Raw genomic sequence first — 21,442 nt, 5'->3', positions numbered from 1 at the left:
ATCGGTCGCTTCCTAATGACGTAAACTGTCTTTTTGGAAAAAATAAACTTTATTAGTATGACAAATGATTCTAGAAAAAACAATACCAGAACATTGGTCGTGTAAGTATTTTTATTTATACTGTTTTGATTTTAATTGTACTGCCGAAAGTTTTTCTTAGCTTTGAACCGCGTGACACTGTCTGTTACTAACTCCAGCTGTAGTGTGACGACTTAGACACGCGCCACAGCCTACAGAGGATCCACGCGGACCCGGAGCTGTCCTGTTTTTTTTTCGGCTGGTTTGGTGTGTGTGAGTCCGGTGTGATGGGGGACCGGAGCCGGTTGTGCTCCGTGTGGCTCGGCTCGGAGACCGGGATCCTGAAGGGGGTCAGCCTGTCCCGGAAACAGGCCTTCAACTTCTGCAACACGAGCCACCTGAGTCGAGACCAGGAGGTCCGCGCGCTGTGCTGGGGGGACGCGGCGGAGAGCGAGCTGCTGGTGGGCTGCGTGGACGCCACCGTGAAGACGTTCAGCTTGGAGAAGGGCGCGTTCACCGAGAGCCGGCGCTGCGGGGACCCGGCGGAGGGCTGCTTCTCCGGGCTAGCGGCGCTGGGCGGCGACGCACTGGTCACCTGCGCGGAGAGCGGCGCGCTGCGCGTGTGGAGGCAAGAGGGCGGCGACGAGCCCGTGACACAGGTGGACGCCGGGAAGAACGTGTGCAGGATGCGGCAGAGCCCGGCGAACCCAAACAAGGTGGCCACCGGAGGGAAGGAGAACGGCCTGAAGATCTGGGACCTCCAGAGGCCCGAGCAGCCCGCGTTCAGCGCCAAGAACCTCCGGGACGACTGGCTGGACCTCCGGCGGCCCTACTGGGTCCGGGACATGGCCTTCATCCCGGACTCCGACAAAGTGGTCACCTGCACGGGTTACCACCAGGTGTGTAGCTGTGATTCACCCTCAGCAGGACAAAACGTGTTTTTAAAGAAGACCCATTTAAAGTTTACTTTGGCCCGGGTTAAAGGTCAAGCTTATCACAAACATCTGGTTTGTGTGATCTGTAAACGTTCGTCTGGCTCAGAATTGGCTCAAAAGTCAGACCAGACTCCGTTCAAAAAGTGTTTAATTTTAAGTTTTCTTAAGTCTATGACAAAATTAAAGCTCGTGTAAATCCTCAGCTCTCTACATGTATTATATTTTTTTCTCTAAGTCGGCTAACATTTGAGCAATATTAAAGGACAACAACAAACTGTCTGAGTAAAACAAACTAAGGCTAAAATTATGGATGATTTTATTATCAAAGCCATCGTCAGTTTGGTTTCGGACCGATTCCTCATCAGTTTTCTCTCCATTCAGAAGGTGTTTGATTTAAGGTTTACTTTCTCTTCTCTCATACATTTATGATCTTTAAAATTTCCTCCAGGTTTACAAGTTTAAAGGGATATTCCATAAAATTATTAAGACAAAAACAACACAACTGAAGTTAAAGCTGTGGATAATTTCTAAAGTGTTTCTAAAAAGAAACAATAATAGTGATTTCCCTTTGAGGTCTTTAGTATCCTCGGTGTTGATTCCTGATCAGTGGAAAAAATGCTTTTAGGTGTAAAAACAAATAAAATAATAATAATTAAGCAGCAGAAAATAAAGTTTAAATCTGTCAATTGATGACCTGCTTTGTTTTTTTGTTTTTTTAAAATAAAGTTATGTTGAAACTCTCTCTCAGGTGCACGTGTTCGACCCCTCGTCTCCTCAGAGGCGTCCTGTCCTGGAGGCGGAGTACGGCGAGTACCCGCTCACCGCTATCTCTCTGACGCCTGACGGCACAGCGGTGGCGGTGGGCAACACCCAGGGTCACATCGCCCTGCTGGACCTGAGGAAGGGCCTGGTGCGTGGCTGTGTCAAGGGGCTGGCGGGCGGCGTGAGGGGGCTTCAGTGCCACGCCTCCCAGCCGTTGGTGGCGTCCTGCGGCCTGGACCGCTTCCTGCGCATCCACAGCCTGGAGGACCGCAAACTGCAGCACAAAGTCTACCTGAAGTCCCGTCTCAACTGCCTCCTGCTCGCCAGCCAAGACCTGCAGGAGGGAGGGGCAACTGCAGGGGAGGCGGAGTCTGAGGTAAAGGAGGAGGAAGACGAAGGTGATGATGTGTGGGACGCTATGGAGCAGGTGGAGGAGAGGCAGAAGAGGAAAACGACAGAAGACACCGAGACAACGAAGAAGAGGAAGAAGGCACAGGACTGAGAGGCATTTGAGGTTTTAGAGGACAGTGGGACGTTTAACCGCCGTAGCTGGGGGCTTGTAAGCAGCGTTTATTCAGACTGGAGGCCTTTTATTTTGAAAAGCTTCAGGTACTGGGTAGATGTTTCTCACCTGTGAACAGGTAGAGTCTGCGTCTGCCTGGGGAGACAAATGTATGAGTGCTTTAAAACGTCTTTGTGGTTTTTTATGATTGTAATTATTGAAAATACACGTGTAATTATGATTAAAGGAGTTTCTGCTTCCTGTGTCTGATCAAAGAAGTTAAATGTGCTGACGGAGCATCTCAGCTCCTGAGGAGAAACTGCAGCAGAGGAGAAAACGGTGGAAAAACAATCCAGTTGTAATTCTGTGCAGGGCGCTCAAACATGCGGCCCAGTGGATAAGAATGTGGGGGGGAAAGGAGGGCTTCCAGTTTTTCAGTTTTGTCCTTCTGACCTGTCAGGGTTCACAGCCTTAATGCTAACAAATATTACCCAGACCATTTAAATAACAGGCATGAAAAACTTCCTGTTTTCAGGATTTCAGGAACTCAATTTGAGGTTTTTAAGCGATAAATCTACCCGTGTGACCCACTCAGGATCAGAGCTGCGTGTGGCTCATCGGTCAGTGAATGCAGCCCGAGCTGCCCCTATTAAAGGTGCATTCACTGGCAGCAGCTGCAGGTCTGAGCAGCACACAGAACTTGTTTTCAGTGTCTGATGGAAACATGGGATGAACTACAGTACTGTGCAAAAGTCCTGAGTCAGCAGCATTTGTTTGTGATTGGCTGAAACAAACAGCCCCAGTTTACTGTGACATGTAAATAACAACAGACCCCTCCCAGCTGTGAACACAGGCCTGTGATTTCACACTGAGCGTGCTCTTAATAAATGAAATGTTCACTCAGCCCATCAGAAACATCAGACTTTATTTAAAACAAAAAAACAGACATTTTGAAATGTTAGGCCACACCCCTTCATTCAGGTAAAGTTTTAGTCCCGCCCTGGTTTTTATTTCCACTCATGGGCTCATGTTTGGATGTTTAATTTTTAAATGTTTTTCAGAGAACAACAAACAGAAAGCATATTATTTTTTACATCTGTGCTCGCAGGTGCGCAGACGGTGGGCGGAGCTTGTGAAATCCACAGGTACGAATTACTGTAGCAAACTGTATGTTTCAAACAGCTGGAGCTCAAAGTGCCGCGTGATTGGTGAGAACAAACATCAGAGACTCTTCTTCAGTGGTTTTATTGAGCAGTAGTATCACAGCAGTAACGAACGGCGTCATCGGCGTGATTCGACGCGTCCTGCTGTGTCAAACATTCAGTCAGAGACGAGCCTCGCGGCCTCGTTCATTCACACAAACAGTCAAAAACAGATGAGCAGCAAAAGTCTGAAATCCCTTTTGGACACACTGTTAAACGCGGGGCATTTAGGGAGGTTATTAAATTCAACCCTGACGCTTCTTCCTCCCACCGTACATCAGACTTTCAGCGAAGCTCATCACAGCTTCACGCTCCGTCACAGCTCGGTAAAAACGTGGAAACGACAGCCAAATATTTACAGTAACAGCTGAAACGTTTACGTTCACAGACACGTTTTTCTGGTTCCAGTTGTAAATATTACTGTGAAATACAGCAGAAGACTCGAGGTAATAACTATTTACATGACCTTCAAACGAGGGAGAACTTTGGATCAATTTAATCCGAATTTGTCCCAGAATGTAAAAACACTTTACCACAAAAACGTCACTATATTAAAGATTCACCTCCAAATATGAAACATTTTATTGTTCAAAGGGTTTCAGAGTGTTAAAATATTGTCTCTCGTTTCCCCGTCGTTGTATTTGTTATTACATTAAAGACGTTTCAGTCTAATAAACATCTAAAAACCACGATACCAAAACGTGCCTGTTATTACCCTTCACTGTGCGGTTAGGTCACATGTTACTGTTGTTGTATTTCCTCGTTATTACCAAGCTGGGATGTGAAGTGTTTGGACTTTCAAACAGAGACAGATTAAAACAAAAGGTGGAGGCTGTAGCTCCATCAGCTGTCAGAGCTCAAACAGCACCACCTTTCACACATAAAACGCCTTCATTCCCAGCGATCCGCTCCAGCTTTCGGTGATTCCTATTTTTCGGCGCAGGAGCGGAAACATCTGGAAACGTTTTCTGGAACGCTGTCTGAATTGTGAGGACATAAAGTGCTGTTGGAAGTTTTTCAGGACGTGTCAGTGTCTTCACAGTAAATTAGTAACCGATTAACTGTGCCCAGCAGGGGGCGCTAGCTGTAACTACATCCTGAAGTAAAGTTGCGTGACTGAGGACAAACCTCTGTAACATTGATCTCCTCTCATGAGAGTTAAGACGTGATTATTCAGATAAAATATATTTAGATTCAATAATCTGAGGTTAATATGAGAGGAAATATTTTCAGCTGCACTCGTGGTTATCTGAAGGTCGGTAACGGTTCTCCGTCAACGGTAATCCAAGAAGAAGGTGTCTGAGGTCTTCCTCCTGCGTGGGCTGGTACTCGTGAGAGAATAATTTACACTGTTACCGTCACCGCTCTCCATCCTTTCAACACTACCCCTCCTCCTCTTCCTCCGCCCCTCCTCGGCTGAAGTGCCGCCGGCTCAGTCGCTCCGGGTCATGTGACGCCATGTCGCTGAAGTCCCGGAAGATGTCCTGAAACGTCTCATCATCTCCTGAGGACAACACGACAGTCACAAGTTAACAGGAGACATCATGGGAGGAGGCCTGGCCTCTCCCCTGCCTCCAAAGAGCCAATCAACAGAGGAAATATAAGCCAATCAGGTTCACAGGTTAACCCCAACCTAACCCAGGTTCAGGTAAAGGTTCGCGACCATTTCAGAAACTGTGAGCACGCCCAGCAGGACTCTGCATCACAGGGAAACAGGTTTGAAAGGTCGAGTTGAGGAAAAGCCGACAAACTTTCAAAGCGTTTTGACGTCTCCGTGACGACGAAAGTTACACTTACAGTTCCTGCTCCGGTCATTAAGAGTGCGCCTTTAAAATAACCAATCAGATTTCACCTAGCTACAAAACTTTGATAAAGGACATAATCTTTATTTTCATTTTTGGACTGCAGCAGCTCTGCGTGACGCTCGTTCAGCCATCTGGTTTCACCTTCCTTCTCAGCTGAAGACAAACGTGAGACAAATGTTGGAGTCGACTAACCCGCGGCGCCGAAGACTCCCTCCGAATCCCTCATCTCCTCGTTCATCCGGGCCATCCGGAGCCTGAAACACACGAGCCATGATCACGTTAAAAGAGTTCACAAAGGAATTGAAAGACTCCGTTATCGGTCGTGTGTTTCCACAGCGCTCTGAAGACCCGCCTCGACCAATCAGATCAGTCCCTTGACGTACGAGAAACTTTATGATTGGACTCTGGTCACGGTCTGAAATGTGAAACGTCACGTGTCGACTTTTTCATACATCAGTGGGCTTTTCTGATCTTCAGGATGCCGTGGAAACAATGTTAAGGCTGGAAACACTTCCTGTGACTCACAGAGTGACGATGTCAGCATTGGCCGTTTCCACGGCGATGGCCAGAGGGTCATGACCTCTCTCATCCACTGCGTACTGATTGGCTCCTCTCTTCAGCAGCAGGCACACCTGTCTGCAACGGTCAATTAAAACCAGCAGCGTTGATTCGAGCTCATGCTGTGTGTGCGTGTGTGTGTGCATGTCTGTGTTCGTGTGGTTACCCGGTGTGACCAGCAGTGGCGGCAGCGTGCAGCGCCCCCTGTCCTCTAAGGTCTCTGTGATTGACGTTTGCGCCGTTCTGCAGCAGGAACTCGCACGCCAACAGCGACCCCTGCAGGCAGCCGAGAGAAACAGTGACAGCAACGAAGTTTGTATTCTGTTTACATCACAGCTCTCTAAAGGCTCAGTGTGCAGAAATAATATTACTGATAATAACACTAATAACAACGATGATGATGTCAGTTAGGAGTCAGTGATGTTATTAATGAGTAATAATCAATAAAAGGTGCCTTCAGTAACATTTCCTCTTCTTTGTGCATGCTCACCCCGATCGCTGCTCCGATCAGCGGCGTGCGGCCCTCCTCCTCGCCAACGCTCCCGTTGACCTCCGCCCCCTCGGCCAACATGGACGCCATGGCAACCAGGTCTCCTGCCAAAGACGCCTGATAGAGACGTAGCATGGCTGAGTCCTTATGACGATGATGCTCTGAAACAGAAAACGCAGAAAACATTTTTTTCTAAACACAATAAATTTAAATTAGTGCTGAAGCGCAACAGGACGCCGTAACACGCCGATGCGAGCACTGACAGAGGAAGCCAACCGCACAGCTGTCGTGCACGGGACAGGAAGTGAACAGACGGGTGCTGCAGCAGAGAGGCGTGATGGGTCAGGTGTTACAGGGGGCAGTGAGGCTCAGAGCAGCGGCAGGAACAGCAGTAAAATGTAAAAGTAATAGATTATTGCAGTGATGAATGCGCTGATAAGGTATCGTTCCAGTTTAAACAAACTTCTTAAATTCTAGTTACAATGTGCAGACGGTCGGACTTACGAGCGCCGTTGGCCTGGACAAACTTCTTCTCCACGTATTTCTCTTTGATCCACGCCTCCTTCTCGGCCCTGACAGGGAGAAAAACAGGATGCTGAGTCTCTGCTTCCAACATTCACGTTCAACCAAAGCCGATTCCTTTCAGCGGCTCGTGTTTTTACCGCGGGCTGTCGGCTCGGGGCTTGACTCGTCCCTCCTCTGAACACCGCGCCTCGTAGATCTGGTTCATCACATCGTTTCCCAGAACGCACAGCAGCTGAGGAGGAGCATTCACATTTTAGAATCTGGGCCTGCGATCGATTCTTCATTGATTTTTTTTCAACGTCAGACATGAGCACCACTGTGAGATTCTCCCGGTTAGACTCGGGACAGGTGAAGGCAGTTTGGGCTGTTCTGGGATCAGTTTGGTGGGTTTTCAAACATAAAGATCCAGAGAAGCCGGGAACTTCTTGTGTTATTTTCCACAACAGCTGATTGCCTTTTAGAGACTGTTTAGAGCAATTTCCTGAAATGATTCAATGACCGAGCAGCGATTTGTCGGCTTGTTATTAGTTCAGGGTGTTTGGTTCACACAGAGGCAGAAATCTGATTTTTGAGCTTTCTCGTTTCTCCTCGTGGCGTTATATTTGACAGCTTCCTCACTTTACGGTCTGCTCTTCACTTTATGATGCCGGAGTGTTAAAGCTTCAGTGCAGAGTGTTTCGCTTCTACCTTCAGCTGTTCGGCCTCCCAGGAGTCCAGAGTGAGAGATCGCACCTTCGACAGATGGACTCCGAGGCTCCTGCAGACACAGAGAAAGAAGAACATCGGCCAACGTGTTGCTGGTTTTCATCTTCTGACAGTAAACTATGAAGATCACCAAACACCAGTGAGTACTTCTCATGGTTCCCACAGGCTGTGTGTGGACAGAGAAGGTTGATGAAAGATCAAAGGGCGAGATTAAAGCCTGACACCTGCTAAAAAGCAGTGAAGAAGAAATGAGGAGGAAGTCCTCCTGAAACCTGGGCTGTTACCGGTGTATGCCCGAGCACTCGATGCACATGGTGACTGCCAGGTTGATGGAGGCCCAGCGAGGCTCTTCCTCCCCGCAGTCACAGCACCTCTGGTTCCCAAGGCCCCTCAGGGCCACGCTCAATGCTGCCGGCCTCTGGGCGGGAGGGCCCGGACAGACGTCCCCGCCACAATGCAGAGGGGGGAGCTCCTTAGGCTGCACATAGAGAGGAAGAACTCGTCAGCCAAACGGATGGGGGAGGGGAGTTAGCTGTAATATTCAGAGGTGAGTGTATCGTGGTCGTGGTGTGGACCGGCCTGCGTCAGCTGAGTGTCGCTTCGCTCTCTGTAGGCGAGGTCGATGCTGCCCTGCAGAGCACTGAGCCAGGCCTGCTTCAGCTGCTCCGAGTCGGCCTGCAGAGCACAACACCTGGAAACAAACAGGTCAATTAACGCCATATCACATGACCCTACAGGTGTGAAAACGCCGTGTTCACTGTCTTACTTCTGGACGGAGAGCAGCTCAAAGCAGAAGCGTCGGTCCACGTGATCCAGAGATTTGACAGCACACAGTCGAAGATCCTCAAACAGAACCACAGCTTCCTCCTGCGGCGTGGGATTCAACATGACTCGTCATCATGATCCTCAGCATCATCACCATCCTCAGCAACATCACCATCATCATCATCCTCATCAACATCACCATCATCATCATCCTCAGCAACATCACCATCCTCAGCAACATCACCATCCTCAGCAACATCACCATCCTCAGCAACATCACCATCCTCAGCAACATCACCATCCTCAGCAACATCACCATCATCATCATCACCATCCTCAGCATCATCACCATCCTCACCATCCTCAGCAACATCACCATCCTCAGTATCATCACCATCCTCAGCAACATCACCATCCTCAGCATCATCACCATCCTCACCAACATCATCACCATCCTCAGCAACATCACCATCCTCACCAACATCATCACCATCCTCAGCAACATCATCACCATCCTCAGCAACATCACCATCCTCAGCATCATCACCATCCTCACCAACATCACCATCATCATCAGCAACATCATAATCATCACCATCATCACCAACATCATCACCATCCTCACCAACATCATCACCATCCTCAGCAACATCACCATCCTCACCATCATCACCATCCTCAGCAACATCACCATCCTCACCATCATCACCATCCTCAGCAACATCACCATCCTCAGCATCACCATCCTCACCAACATCACCATCATCATCATCCTCACCAACATCATCAGCATCCTCAGCAACATCATAATCATCACCATCCTCACCAACATCATCACCATCCTCACCATCATCACCATCCTCACCATCCTCAGCAACATCACCATCCTCAGCAACATCACCATCCTCAGCAACATCACCATCCTCAGCATCACCATCATCCTCAGTATCACCACCATCCTCAGCAACATCACCATCCTCAGCATCATCACCATCCTCAGCAACATCATCACCATCACCAACATCATCACCATCCTCAGCAACATCACCATCCTCAGCAACATCACCATCCTCAGCATCACCATCATCCTCAGCATCACCACCATCCTCAGCAACATCACCATCCTCAGCATCACCACCATCCTCAGCATCATCACCATCCTCAGCAACATCATCACCATCACCAACATCATCACCATCCTCAGCATCATCACCAACATCCTCACCATCCTCAGCAACATCACCATCCTCACCAACATCATCACCATCCTCAGCAACATCACCATCCTCATCATCCTCACCAACATCATCACCATCCTCAGCAACATCATCACCATCCTCACCATCCTCAGCAACATCACCTTCCTCACCATCCTCACCATCATCACCATCCTCAGCAACATCACCATCCTCACCAACATCATCACCATCCTCAGCAACATCACCATCCTCACCAACATCATCACCATCCTCAGCATCATCAGCATCATCATCATCCTCACCAACATCATCACCATCCTCACCAACATCACCATCCCCACCATCATCACCATCCTCAGCAACATCATCACCATCCTCACCAACATCACCATCCTCAGCAACATCATCACCATCACCAACATCATCACCATCCTCAGCAACATCACCATCCTCACCAACATCATCACCATCCTCACCAACATCATCACCATCCTCAGCAACATCACCATCCTCACCAACATCATCATCATCCTCACCAACATCATCACCATCCTCACCAACATCATCACCATCCTCAGCAACATCACCATCCTCACCAACATCATCACCATCCTCAGCAACATCATCACCATCCTCAGCAACATCATCACCATCCTCACCAACATCACCATCCTCACCAACATCATCACCATCCTCAGCAACATCACCATCCTCAGCAACATCACCATCCTCAGCAACATCACCATCCTCACCATCATCATCACCATCCTCACCAACATCATCACCATCCTCAGCAACATCACCATCCTCACCATCATCATCACCATCCTCACCAACATCATCACCATCCTCACCAACATCATCACCATCCTCACCATCATCATCACCATCCTCACCAACATCATCACCATCATCACCATCCTCACCATCATCCTCACCATCCTCACCATCATCATCACCATCCTCAGCAACATCACCATCCTCAGCAACATCACCATCCTCACCATCATCATCACCATCCTCACCAACATCATCACCATCCTTTTATGCAGTTCTTCCTCCAACTAACATTCATCCATGAAATTCTTTCTTCAAACACTAAAAGCAGAAAACTCACCTAAGTGTGAGGTGGTATAACCGGACGCCTTCCTGTGATTCCAGGACCAGTGGAGTGTAACTTGACTGTCTGGAGGGTTTCTACTTTGTTTTTATTTGAATTTAGCGTCGAATCAGAGTAAGTGAAAAATACTGATTTTTTTTTTTAAAGTGGACCTTTTTCAGTGTTTCATTATTTCCTGTCATGGATGTTCATATCAACCATGACCAACGGATTAATAACGAGCTCAGTACACAGAGTAAACCCTGTGAGCTCTAAACTCACAGTTTATCACAGCTTCTCCTGTTGAAGTGTCACGGAGCAGGTAATAATCAGAGGAGGTCCACTTTAAAACCGATTTCACTCCAGATTTAAGCTGAACTTTTAATTTTCTGTCATCATGTGAACATTTTGATTTAGAAATGTTAAACTTGAGTTTCTGATGTAAAAATTTGTGAACAGAAAGAAAAAAGTAAATTTTGCAGAATGAATAAACGTAGACAAAAACATGCTAACGATTGTTCTGAATGAAAGCAGGAAGAGCGGTCAGCTTCCAGAGAAATCTCAGGGACACCTGTCACACCAACATGAAGTCACGTGAGGTGTGTTCAGCTGTGATCTCAGCTGGAGCTGGGCAGTAATTTTCTCCCGCAGGTGGATTTAAGGCTGGATTTGATTACATGTAATCAATCCGAGGAGCTGAACTCTGTTTAATGGCTGTAACAGGGTGTGAATCCAATCAGAAGTTAAACCACCATAAACAGAACAGCCAGCTGGGAACAAATTCAGACCTCTTGATTGAGCTGATCAGTTATCAGGCAGTGAAATCGATCCCTTTGATTAGCTGTTCTTTGATTGAGTGGCCGGGTCTCACCTTGTGGGACTTCCTGTATATGAGCTGGTTGTCTCTGATGGTGAACCAGGATCTGAAACAGGTTTACAAGTTAGAAGGATTCACTGAGGTCAAAGGTCAGCAGGCCATGTGACACTGCGGGTCTCTACCTCTTCCACATTTTAGATTTCCTCCTCGAGCGTTTGAACAGGTAACCCCGGATGATGTCATCATTGCCAGGACATGCGCTGACCATCGGCTCACCTGAAGCGTCCTTAGAACAAACACACGCGTGTTTCAGAGCGTTCGTTCTGCTTTGAGTCTAAATGTATTCGTCCCTCCTTGAACAACATATCTAACATCTGTCTGCAGCGTCTGCTGGGACAGATGTGCTGATCTGTGAGACTCCTTACCCTCTGCTGGACCAGCAGGTGTCTGTTCTCCAGCTCCTTCCTCTTGGCCGTGCAGTCCGCAGACAGCTGTGACAGCTGTGGAGCACACACAAACACATACGTGTACACAGCCGTTACTCCACACCGAGGCTACCACACAAACCAGCACAAAGAGGTCAGAGGTCACAGACCTGCGCTGCCATGGTTTTCATGGTGGGCTCGAGGTCTCTTAGCAGGTCAAAGCCCTGGTGGAAGAAGGTGAACTGAGCGTGGACGAAGGAGAACATCTGGAAACGCAAACTTGAGTCAGTACACGAAGATGGTCGTATCAGGTATGTCCCCCCTCTATGACATCACACAGACCCACGAGTTGTGTTTTCACTCACAGAGTTTAAGATGTCGACCTTCTGCTGAGTCTTGAAGGTGTTGAGCTGAAAATTAGGACATAGAGGATAAAGGATCTGATGTTCCTTCATGTCATCAATGTTAAACACACTCAGGTGTCACACCTGCAGACAGTAATCCAAGGCGAAGTGCTGGTAGCATTTGCGTGTAGCGAGCAGCAGGTGACTTGCCCGCTCGGCGTCGGCGGCTTTATGTCGAGACACCTGAGCGTTCTTCGTCGCTGCCGTCTCCAGATCCTCGCCGATCCGGACAAACTCCTTCCTGGTCTCCGCCAACTGGGGCAGGAACCTCAGAGAGATGAAGAGCAGCAGTGTCATCACCAGAGCAGCTCTGCCGGTGCTCAGAGCTAAACTGTGTTACTGTTACTGTGGCAACGGCCTCTACACTGAACCCGGGAACCCCGACATACTGATCAGCCCCCCGGAGTGATGCCTTACTGCGTGCAGAGGTTAGTGAGCTGCTGGCCGATGGCTCTCTGTGTCTGATCAAACAACATCTGCAGGTGAAACACACACACGAGTCAAACACATGAGTCTCTGCTGGAGCTCAGACGAACAAACACGAGTACAGCTGAGCGTGGACTCACAGTGTGGAAGCTGACCATCTCCTGCAGGCCCTGGTGGAACTGGTTCAAGCAGGTCTGAGAGGAAGGAAATAGGAAGTCAGACAGGAAATGCCCCAACACCCCACCGAGAAACTGAGCAGACATGTTAGGTCATTAGTCCTTCCTGGCTTATTAGCTGGTAGTGTTAGATAAATGAACTCAGAGGAAACAGAGCAGACGTTGTGGGGCGTCGGGAGCTGAAAGTAAATTGGACGACCGGATGCAGCGATTTCTTCTTTTTCAGATGCATCGAGGAGCTGCTTACTGTGATCACGCTGTCCTTCGTCTGATTGGTGCACAGCTCAGCTAGGCCGCTCAGTAGCAGCTTATTGGCAGTGCTGTACGCTTGTCCCGCCTCTACCATCTTCCCACACAGCTTCATCACCTGATTGTTTAGAAACAGACAGTACAGACCAATCAGCTTGCCTCACTAGTAACAGTTAGCTTCTAACAGTACTTCATCAGTACTAGTAGTGAGTATACAGCTGTATTAACAGTATTTGTAGTACTACTATTAGCTGTGAAATTACAACTAGTATCGTAATAGTATTAGCTACAGTATTTGTACTGTCTAGCAGTATTAGCGCTAGTATATGCAGTATCAGTAGCCTAGTACAAATAGTACTACCACTATTTGTAGTGGAAGTACTTGTGCCTTGTCTCCATGCCTCTCTAACAGTTTTTATTACAGCAGTAGTGGTAGTAAAGTAGTAATAGTAGTAATGGTAGTAATAGTAGTAATGGTAGTAATGGTAGTAATAGTAGTAATAGTAGTAATGGTAGTAGTACTTGTACCTTGTCCAGTTTTGTCTCCAGCTGTGAAACATCTGTTTCAAACTGATCCAGAGCCAGCCTGAATAAAATAAATAAAGCGTCATCACTACAAGTGAACATGCGCAGATTGGTGTGTGCGTGCGCGCGCGCGCTTACCTGAACTCAGGTGAGTCTTTGACGCAATCCTCAAAGTCCAGCAGGCAGTCCATGACGTCACCCAGCAGTCCCGTGTCCCTGTAGTGAGTGCGAGTGTAAATAAAGTTAGCTGCGGTGCTTCATCCTGCCGTTAGCCGTTAGCTCCGCTCTAATGAATCATTTTTAAACACGCGCCGGGGACGTGGACGGACTCCTTCACGCGCCTGGTCCACAGCCTCACAGCGGGTGGATCCGTCGCGCGCAGCACACGCGCCCCGGTCGGCCCTCCATATTGGCGCGGTTGAGATCAGAGAGTAACTAACCCGGGTCAGCCGCTGTTCTCGGACTAACAGCTGTCCCGCTGCAGCCCGCTGTTGTCAGACTTGTTGCTAACCGACAACGTCCGCCTAATATCCGCTTTGTTTGGCTCGGAGCCAACCGACAGTCACAGCAACTCCAGCGACCCCCAGCGGCCCGGGGCGGAACCACACCTACCGTGCCCGTTATTTAGGGCTGAGTATCGTCGCTGATTTCTATAACTGACTCGATTCAGTTTTGACAGTCAGAAATATTCTAATTCTGATCATTTATCAGCACACATCCATGTTTTATATCTGTGTTTAAACCAAAGCTGACATTGAGACTTCATCAGAGGTGTGAGCATCACAGCAGGTGTAACTGAGGATCCAACAGAGAAACATGAAGCAGGTTTTGTTGGAAGTACAGCAGCCAAAGTCAGAGGGAGCTCATGAGCATGGTTATCAAACGTGAAGCGCAGTTTGATCTTCTTTTGCTGCTGGTTCAGTCAGTGTTGGTCAGAGTGACGAAACCTGCAGCTTCAGGATCTGTGAGCCGTCGACTCTCAGCGCCGACGGCGTCTGTGGACGATCCACGCTCTGCGTTTACATCTTTGTGCTTCTCACTTACTGTTTTAGCTGTTTGGTGGTTGTTGAAATAGTTTTGTGAGCTTTAACCTGAGATTCTGTCAAAATAAATTTATATTTAAAAATCATTCAGGATTTAATGAATCGATATCGTGTTATTCAAGCTAATATCGATCTTTTTGAACCCACACCTACTCGTAATTGTTTTTTGATTTTCTTTCACTGACTGAATTAAAACTCAACATGTAGTAAATAACAGGCACTACTACTTAAATGCATAAATATTTAAGGTTTTATGTGTAGTTTATATGCATTTGTTTTAAAATTCAGATTAGAACAAATATATTGACAAAATATTTAAAAAAAAACTATACAAATATATTTTAGCCCTACAAAATTATGTTATTAGTTTTCTTTTATTAATTGTAGTTTCAAATCTCTTTTAAAAAAAGATGTTTGCATGTTTTCAGTGTTTTTCGCTGCTGCAAACCGACTTCTGTGAGGAATAAAATGCACGTAATCTTTCGAGGCCAACAAAGTGAAACGTTTGACTTTCACCAGCATAATTTCACCTTTCGTTTCCTGTTTATTGGCAGAAAAAATGGCGTACATAGCTTTTTATCAGAAGTTACGATGAAACATTGAACATCTAATCGAATCACTTCATCACTAAAAGCATATTTGCACTGCAAAAGACTTACAAATGTGGATTGCACAACACTGGACATTATAGTTCTTCATTTCCACTTAATACTGTACAGTTGCCGTTATTGTATATATATATTTATATTTCTTCATACATTCCTATATATTTCTATACTGTGTATTTTGTTTATACAGTTATTTTATTTTCAACTTTAATTTTCTGTTTCTTTAGGCCACGAGCAGTTGTGTAAGCATTTCACTGCATATCATACTGTGCATGAGACAAATAAAATTAGAATTTGAAATGTTTTCTTCATCCAGCTGGACTTTTTGTTGCATCACAGAAGAAGAAAAAAACCTGTCCCTGCTGTGTTGTTTAATGATCGGGCTGCACGGTCTGATGCGTTTCCTCTTTATGTCCCGTTTGTGTTAATAAAGTTAACAAATTCAAACACTGATGGGACAAATCAGCTGATGGAGACGGAAAATAAATTTTTTTATTGTAAAAGAAGCGGACGTTACAGCAGCAAGAACACAGAAACAAAGATGAGGACGGTGAGTTCAGTAGCCAATAGAAACCAGGATCACAGTGACGTTGTCAGCGCAGCCTCGTCTGACCGCCTCGCTTGCCAGCTGCTGACAGGCGGCCTCGAACCGCCGCTCCTCCTCCATCTGCCCCGCCCCCTTCTCTTTGCTCCCGTCCTGTAGGCATGAAGAGGAGGATGAAGGTCACCCAGCAGAACTCACATGTTTAACTGGATTAAGGCCAAAACCAGTGGGTGACGTTGCAGTGGGTGTCTCCATCTTTTGCATACAGTCTCTTTTTCTAAAACATACAGTGGGGCAAAAAAGTATTTAGTCAGCCACCGATTGTGCAAGTTCCCCCACCTAAAATGATGACAGAGGTCAGTAATTTGCACCAGAGGTACACTTCAACTGTGAGAGACAGAATGTGAAAAAAAAATCCATGAATCCACATGGTAGGATTTGTAAAGAATTTATTGGTAAATCAGGGTGGAAAATAAGTATTTGGTCAATAACAAAAATACAACTCAATACTTTGTAACATAACCTTTGTTGGCAATAACAGAGGTCAAACGTTTACTATAAGTCTTTACCAGGTTTGCACACACAGTAGCTGGTATTTTGGCCCATTCCTCCATGCAGATCTTCTCGAGAGCAGTGATGTTTTGGGGCTGTCGCCGAGCAACACGGACTTTCAACTCCCGCCACAGATTTTCTATGGGGTTGAGGTCTGGAGACTGGCTAGGCCACTCCAGGACTTTCAAATGCTTCTTACGGAGCCACTCCTTTGTTGCCCGGGCGGTGTGTTTTGGATCATTGTCATGTTGGAAGACCCAGCCTCGTTTCATCTTCAAAGTTCTCACTGATGGAAGGAGGTTTTGGCTCAAAATCTCACGATACATGGCCCCATTCATTCTGTCCTTAACACGGATCAGTCGTCCTGTCCCCTTGGCAGAAAAACAGCCCCATAGCATGATGTTTCCACCCCCATGCTTCACAGTAGGTATGGTGTTCTTGGGATGCAACTCAGTATTCTTCTTCCTCCAAACACGACGAGTTGAGTTTATACCAAAAAGTTCTACTTTGGTTTCATCTGACCACATGACATTCTCCCAATCCTCTGCTGTATCATCCATGTGCTCTCTGGCAAACTTCAGACGGGCCTGGACATGCACTGGCTTCAGCAGCGGAACACGTCTGGCACTGCGGGATTTGATTCCCTGCCGTTGTAGTGTGTTACTGATGGTGACCTTTGTTACTTTGGTCCCAGCTCTCTGCAGGTCATTCACCAGGTCCCCCCGTGTGGTTCTGGGATCTTTGCTCACCGTTCTCATGATCATTTTGACCCCACGGGATGAGATCTTGCGTGGAGCCCCAGATCGAGGGAGATTATCAGTGGTCTTGTATGTCTTCCATTTTCTGATGATTGCTCCCACAGTTGATTTTTTCACACCAAGCTGCTTGCCTATTGTAGATTCACTCTTCCCAGTCTGGTGCAGGTCTACAATACTTTTCCTGGTGTCCTTCGAAAGCTCTTTGGTCTTGGCCATGGCGGAGTTTGGAGTCTGACTGTTTGAGGCTGTGGACAGGTGTCTTTTATACAGATGATGAGTTCAAACAGGTGCCATTCATACAGGTAACGAGTGGGGGACAGAAAAGCTTCTTACAGAAGACGTTACAGGTCTGTGAGAGCCAGAGATTTTCCTTGTTTGAGGTGACCAAATACTTATTTTCCACCCTGATTTACGAATAAATTCTTTACAAATCCTACCATGTGGATTCAAGGATTATGTTTTTCACATTCTGTCTCTCACAGTTGAAGTGTACCTCTGGTGCAAATTACTGACCTCTGTCATCATTTTAAGTGGGGGAACTTGCACAATCGGTGGCTGACTAAATACTTTTTTGCCCCACTGTAAATATAAGTCTAAACTATGAAGCAGAGCCTCGATTGAACATGTAGCCTAAAGGAGCTCAGGAAGGAAAGCGACTGTTTCTTTAAGTGTCATGAAGACGTCTCACCTCTCACTGTGAGATGGTGAAAGATGGACCCTTGGGCCCCCTCCTCGATTCGATTAAGGGTCCAGCTTCCACCATCCTACAGTGAGAGGTCAAACGTCTTCATGAAACGTAAAGAAACGGTTGCTTTTCTTCCTGAGCTCCTTAGATTACCTGGGTGACAGATTACACCCTCACAGATGAAAAACAATCCAAAGTTACATGAAGCTAATCTGCAGACACGCTAACTGCGCTCTTATTTTGTTACACTCATCCGTCGCACTTCCTGCTGATGCAGCGACTTGTGATTGGTGTTAAGGAGGACGGGCTGATACCTGGAGGACGCCGAGGACGAACTTCACGGCTTCGTCGGCTGAGAACACTTTGAACAGGCCGTCACAGGCCAGGATGAGGAACCTGCAGAGAGCAGGGACAGTGCTCACACACCTGCCTCCCAGATCACAGCAAACCAAAGCTGTTTAGGTCCAAATCCAGCTGTTTCCAGTTGTTTCTACTGTGCAGCATCTTATGTATTAAACACGTTTTATTTCTAGTTAGTGAACTCTCCATCACTCTCTCATTGGCGCCAACGGGCTGTGCACTGATGTAGCTCCACCTTCACTGTCACTACACTGATGCTCAGGTGAGCTCAGGTACACAGACCAGGCTGTTTTAAACGTCACGATTCTGTTTCTACATTCGTGGAGCACCTTTTGGTCTCTCCTTACCTGTCATTGGGCGTGAGCTGACACCTCCTCAGGTCAGGGGTCGAAATGACGCCACAGCGTTTGTACTGACCGTCCCCGATGGAGCGAGACACCTCCAGGACACCGAGCACGCGGCCATCCCTGCGGAGACACGAACACATCACCGTTAGCTGAGGCCGAGAGGCGCTGGTGGAGGACGGTAAGGATTCGGACCTGACGGTGCCGCCGGCTCTCTGGATCCTCATCCTCTCCTCGTAGATGGTCGGGTTGTGCTCCTTACTGAGCGCCAGAGTCAGCGACCTCCTCTGTCCGTCTGCCGCCGCCTCCATCCGACACATGACTGCCTGCAGACACGGAAACGGCGCAGCAGGAAGCTTAAGACAGGAAGAAAAAGAAGCGCAGGTGGAGGTGAAGAAACGCCGGCTCACCCTGCTGTCTCCCAGGTTGGCCACGTACACCATGTCGTCCACCACCAGCACACAGGTGGCCGTGGAGCCGTCCTTCCACGCCGGTTTCCTGTCCACACAAACAGCTCGTCAACTTTTCCTGCTCCACATTTAAAAACAGCTGCGGCACACTGGCGCTCAGAGTCTTACTGGCTCGAGGCCTTCTTCAGGAAGTCTTCGTCGGTCTGCTTGAACGTGTCCAGGAGACACCTCTTAATCAGCTTGTCTGCGTTTTCAGCATCTCCTGAAAGAGACGACGTGCTTTAACCAATGAGAAGGCACCACGGCTCTCTCGCACGTTTATGTCAAAGTAAACTTACAGATGACTCTGGGTCTCTCTGGACTACTGCGCCCTCTTGTGGACATGACGTGATATTAAAGCAGTTTAAATCTTCTAATAATTAAACATGATTTATGTCAGTTTTAACATCACTATTATTACTGCGGCATTAAAACAAGCAGCTGCCTCATCCATCATCCATCCAATCACGTCTATGACCGCACAGCGAGCAGGGAAACAGGAGACAGCAGCAACTGGACTTTCAAAATAAGAGCGAGGGGGGATTGACCACTGCGGGTTGTGAACAGCGTGGAGGAAACTCACCTGTGGGGAACTTCTTGGCGAGAGTGTGATGGAGGTTCTCAGCGGCGAATCCAGAGGCTCGAGCGCCACCATGGCCGTCGAACACGGCGAAATACGAAACTCGGGACCTGCAGACAAAGACACGACGTCAGAGAGACCACACGGAGGAGCTGTGACCGATCATGATTGGTGGGCGTGACTTCCTCTTACACGTTTCCTGGCAGCGTGGACAGACAGCCGCTCATGTCCGGCAGCAGCACGTGAGCGTCCTGCATCTCCTCGCGCTCGCCACGCCTCGCCGCCACGTATCCTCTGAGCACTGGGAGGCCTAGACACACAAAGAGAGCGTGAGACCGGCGGCGTCCGCCCTCGCCTCTGCGAGTCGTATTCACGTGTGCTCGCGTCTGATTGGAGGAAAAGAAGCAAACAAACATTGTGGTGGAACAGCTGAAGACCTTCTTTGCAAACTTTCTTGACCTCCTCCTCCTCCCTGTGTGCTTCATCTCGTTTCCGTTTCAACCTTTTCTCCTCCTCCTCTTCTTCTCTGGTGGTTGGGGGTGGAGTTGTGAGCGGTGCTAGAGCAGGACCTGAGGAGGAATCGCATCAAACATTAGCCCGATGTCCTTCCTGACACAACCCTCGCCATTTACCTGCGTTTGTTCCTGCATTCATCACAGTCTAACATCACCAAAATCAAACACTCCACATCTCAGCTCGTGGAATTTCACACTTTTCTTTATACTTTTATTGAATTCATAGACCTGTTTAGGAGCACCAGCTACGGGTTTTTGTCCGTTTGCAAAGGGTGCTGGTGGAAAACATCCTCCTGCTGGATAAAGATGGAGGAGGAGGAAGAGGAGGAGGAAGGTGTGTTTGAGGGCAGCCAGACAGAAAGAAAGGTAGGAGTGTGGAGGTGAGAGCAGGAACGGTAAAGAGCCGTGACTGATATGGAAAGTGAGGCCAGGAGCATCTAAGGGTGAGATGGTCTGCGCATGTGCAGAGGAGGGACGTACATGCAGAGGAGGAGGAGGGGGGGGGGGGGGGGGTGAGATGATAAGATGGTGATGATTCAGAGACAGCCTGTCTGGCTGTTCCTCACTGATACCAGTTATTAATAATCAAAGAGATCAATAACTGCGAGTTTACGCGGATATATCGAGTTTTAGAAAAAAATGTAATTCACTACAACCACGTTATGGAAGGAAATACGTCACTTTTCATTTTCCCGGTGCTTTGCTGACTATTTAGTGTTTTTATACAGTCAGATTTCACATTTTAGAGGTGAAAAACTGTCGCTGAGCTAATGAAACCTGCAGCTGCTGACCGATGAATCGATGCGTAATCGATCAGTCATGTCTGTGGGGTGTGAACTGAAGCACGGCTCCCGCAGCAGTAACGCTAACGTTAGCTCACTCGGCTCTGTGATGGAGCCTTAGCCCTGCTGCTAACGTCAAACCTTCCCGTTAACTCACCGGAGGTCTGAGTCGGTTCCGGCAGATCGTCGAACAGATCCATCCCGCTGCCCCGCAACAAGCTAACGAACCCGGATACCTGAGCGAACCGCCACTCCTGCCCCCAGCTCTCCGTGTCCGGGTGTCCGTGTCAGGGTGTGTGAGCTGACCCAGTTCGTGTTAAACCGACACGATTATTAAAGCGGGCCAAACTGTGCTAAAGACCCGCTGTCGCTTCTTTTGCAGCAGGAACTGTTCTTCATCTGCAGCCTCAGAGCTAGCCCCGCATTAGCAACACACGGCTACACACAACCTACTTCCGGCCGCTGCTTTCAAAACAAAAGCTTCAAATTATCCGAGCTGCAAATGTCCGGAAGTCTGTGAAGGAAGCTCTAAAAAAGACAACTTCGTTTCCATAGCATCGTTACGTTTAACCCGCAATAAGGACCTAAAGTTTTAGCAGTTGCACATATTTTGCTACATTAGGTTTTATTTAATT

The 21,442-nt window shown here is 47.8% G+C and overlaps 3 protein-coding genes across 5 annotated transcripts; 1 reads left to right on the top strand and 2 right to left on the bottom strand.

Moving 5' to 3' along the window:
* The first annotated feature begins 35 nt into the window (after nucleotides 1-35).
* On the top strand, nucleotides 36-2,480 carry wdr74 (WD repeat domain 74). Its single transcript, XM_026192616.1, has 3 exons — nucleotides 36-101; nucleotides 198-917; nucleotides 1,702-2,480. The coding sequence occupies exons 2-3, from the start codon at nucleotides 306-308 to the stop codon at nucleotides 2,215-2,217; spliced, it is 1,128 nt and encodes a 375-aa protein (XP_026048401.1). The 5' UTR covers nucleotides 36-101; nucleotides 198-305; the 3' UTR covers nucleotides 2,218-2,480.
* Nucleotides 2,481-3,125: 645 nt separating this feature from the next.
* LOC113036327 (arf-GAP with coiled-coil, ANK repeat and PH domain-containing protein 2) lies at nucleotides 3,126-14,137 on the bottom strand. 2 transcript variants are annotated; one of them, XM_026192614.1, is made up of 23 exons: nucleotides 13,900-14,137; nucleotides 13,726-13,803; nucleotides 13,591-13,648; nucleotides 13,061-13,180; nucleotides 12,778-12,831; nucleotides 12,629-12,687; nucleotides 12,296-12,479; nucleotides 12,173-12,217; nucleotides 11,978-12,073; nucleotides 11,808-11,882; nucleotides 11,565-11,668; nucleotides 11,437-11,488; nucleotides 8,269-8,369; nucleotides 8,082-8,193; nucleotides 7,787-7,980; nucleotides 7,485-7,554; nucleotides 6,935-7,029; nucleotides 6,777-6,844; nucleotides 6,273-6,433; nucleotides 5,949-6,058; nucleotides 5,750-5,860; nucleotides 5,417-5,478; nucleotides 3,126-4,923 (listed from the first exon to the last, which is right to left on the bottom strand). In XM_026192614.1, the coding sequence occupies exons 2-23, from the start codon at nucleotides 13,776-13,778 to the stop codon at nucleotides 4,802-4,804; spliced, it is 2,106 nt and encodes a 701-aa protein (XP_026048399.1). In that variant the 5' UTR covers nucleotides 13,779-13,803; nucleotides 13,900-14,137; the 3' UTR covers nucleotides 3,126-4,801. The 2 variants fall into 2 exon arrangements, with proteins under 2 accessions (XP_026048399.1, XP_026048400.1); XM_026192615.1 differs by having other exon boundaries at nucleotides 14,028-14,137.
* A 1,568-nt stretch (nucleotides 14,138-15,705) lies between these two features.
* On the bottom strand, nucleotides 15,706-21,292 carry ilkap (integrin-linked kinase-associated serine/threonine phosphatase). 2 transcript variants are annotated; one of them, XM_026192617.1, is made up of 10 exons: nucleotides 20,965-21,292; nucleotides 19,948-20,079; nucleotides 19,703-19,820; nucleotides 19,514-19,620; nucleotides 19,060-19,153; nucleotides 18,892-18,979; nucleotides 18,677-18,807; nucleotides 18,485-18,604; nucleotides 18,092-18,173; nucleotides 15,706-15,935 (listed from the first exon to the last, which is right to left on the bottom strand). In XM_026192617.1, the coding sequence occupies exons 1-10, from the start codon at nucleotides 21,005-21,007 to the stop codon at nucleotides 15,795-15,797; spliced, it is 1,056 nt and encodes a 351-aa protein (XP_026048402.1). In that variant the 5' UTR covers nucleotides 21,008-21,292; the 3' UTR covers nucleotides 15,706-15,794. The 2 variants fall into 2 exon arrangements, with proteins under 2 accessions (XP_026048402.1, XP_026048403.1); XM_026192618.1 differs by lacking the exon at nucleotides 20,965-21,292 and having other exon boundaries at nucleotides 19,925-20,015.
* Between the last annotated feature and the right edge of the window lie 150 nt (nucleotides 21,293-21,442).

The sequence above is a fragment of the Astatotilapia calliptera genome, chromosome 14 (genome assembly GCF_900246225.1).
Source record: "Astatotilapia calliptera chromosome 14, fAstCal1.2, whole genome shotgun sequence".
NCBI classification, from domain to species: Eukaryota; Metazoa; Chordata; class Actinopteri; order Cichliformes; family Cichlidae; genus Astatotilapia; species Astatotilapia calliptera.
This window is presented reverse-complemented; position numbering and strand designations above follow the sequence as displayed.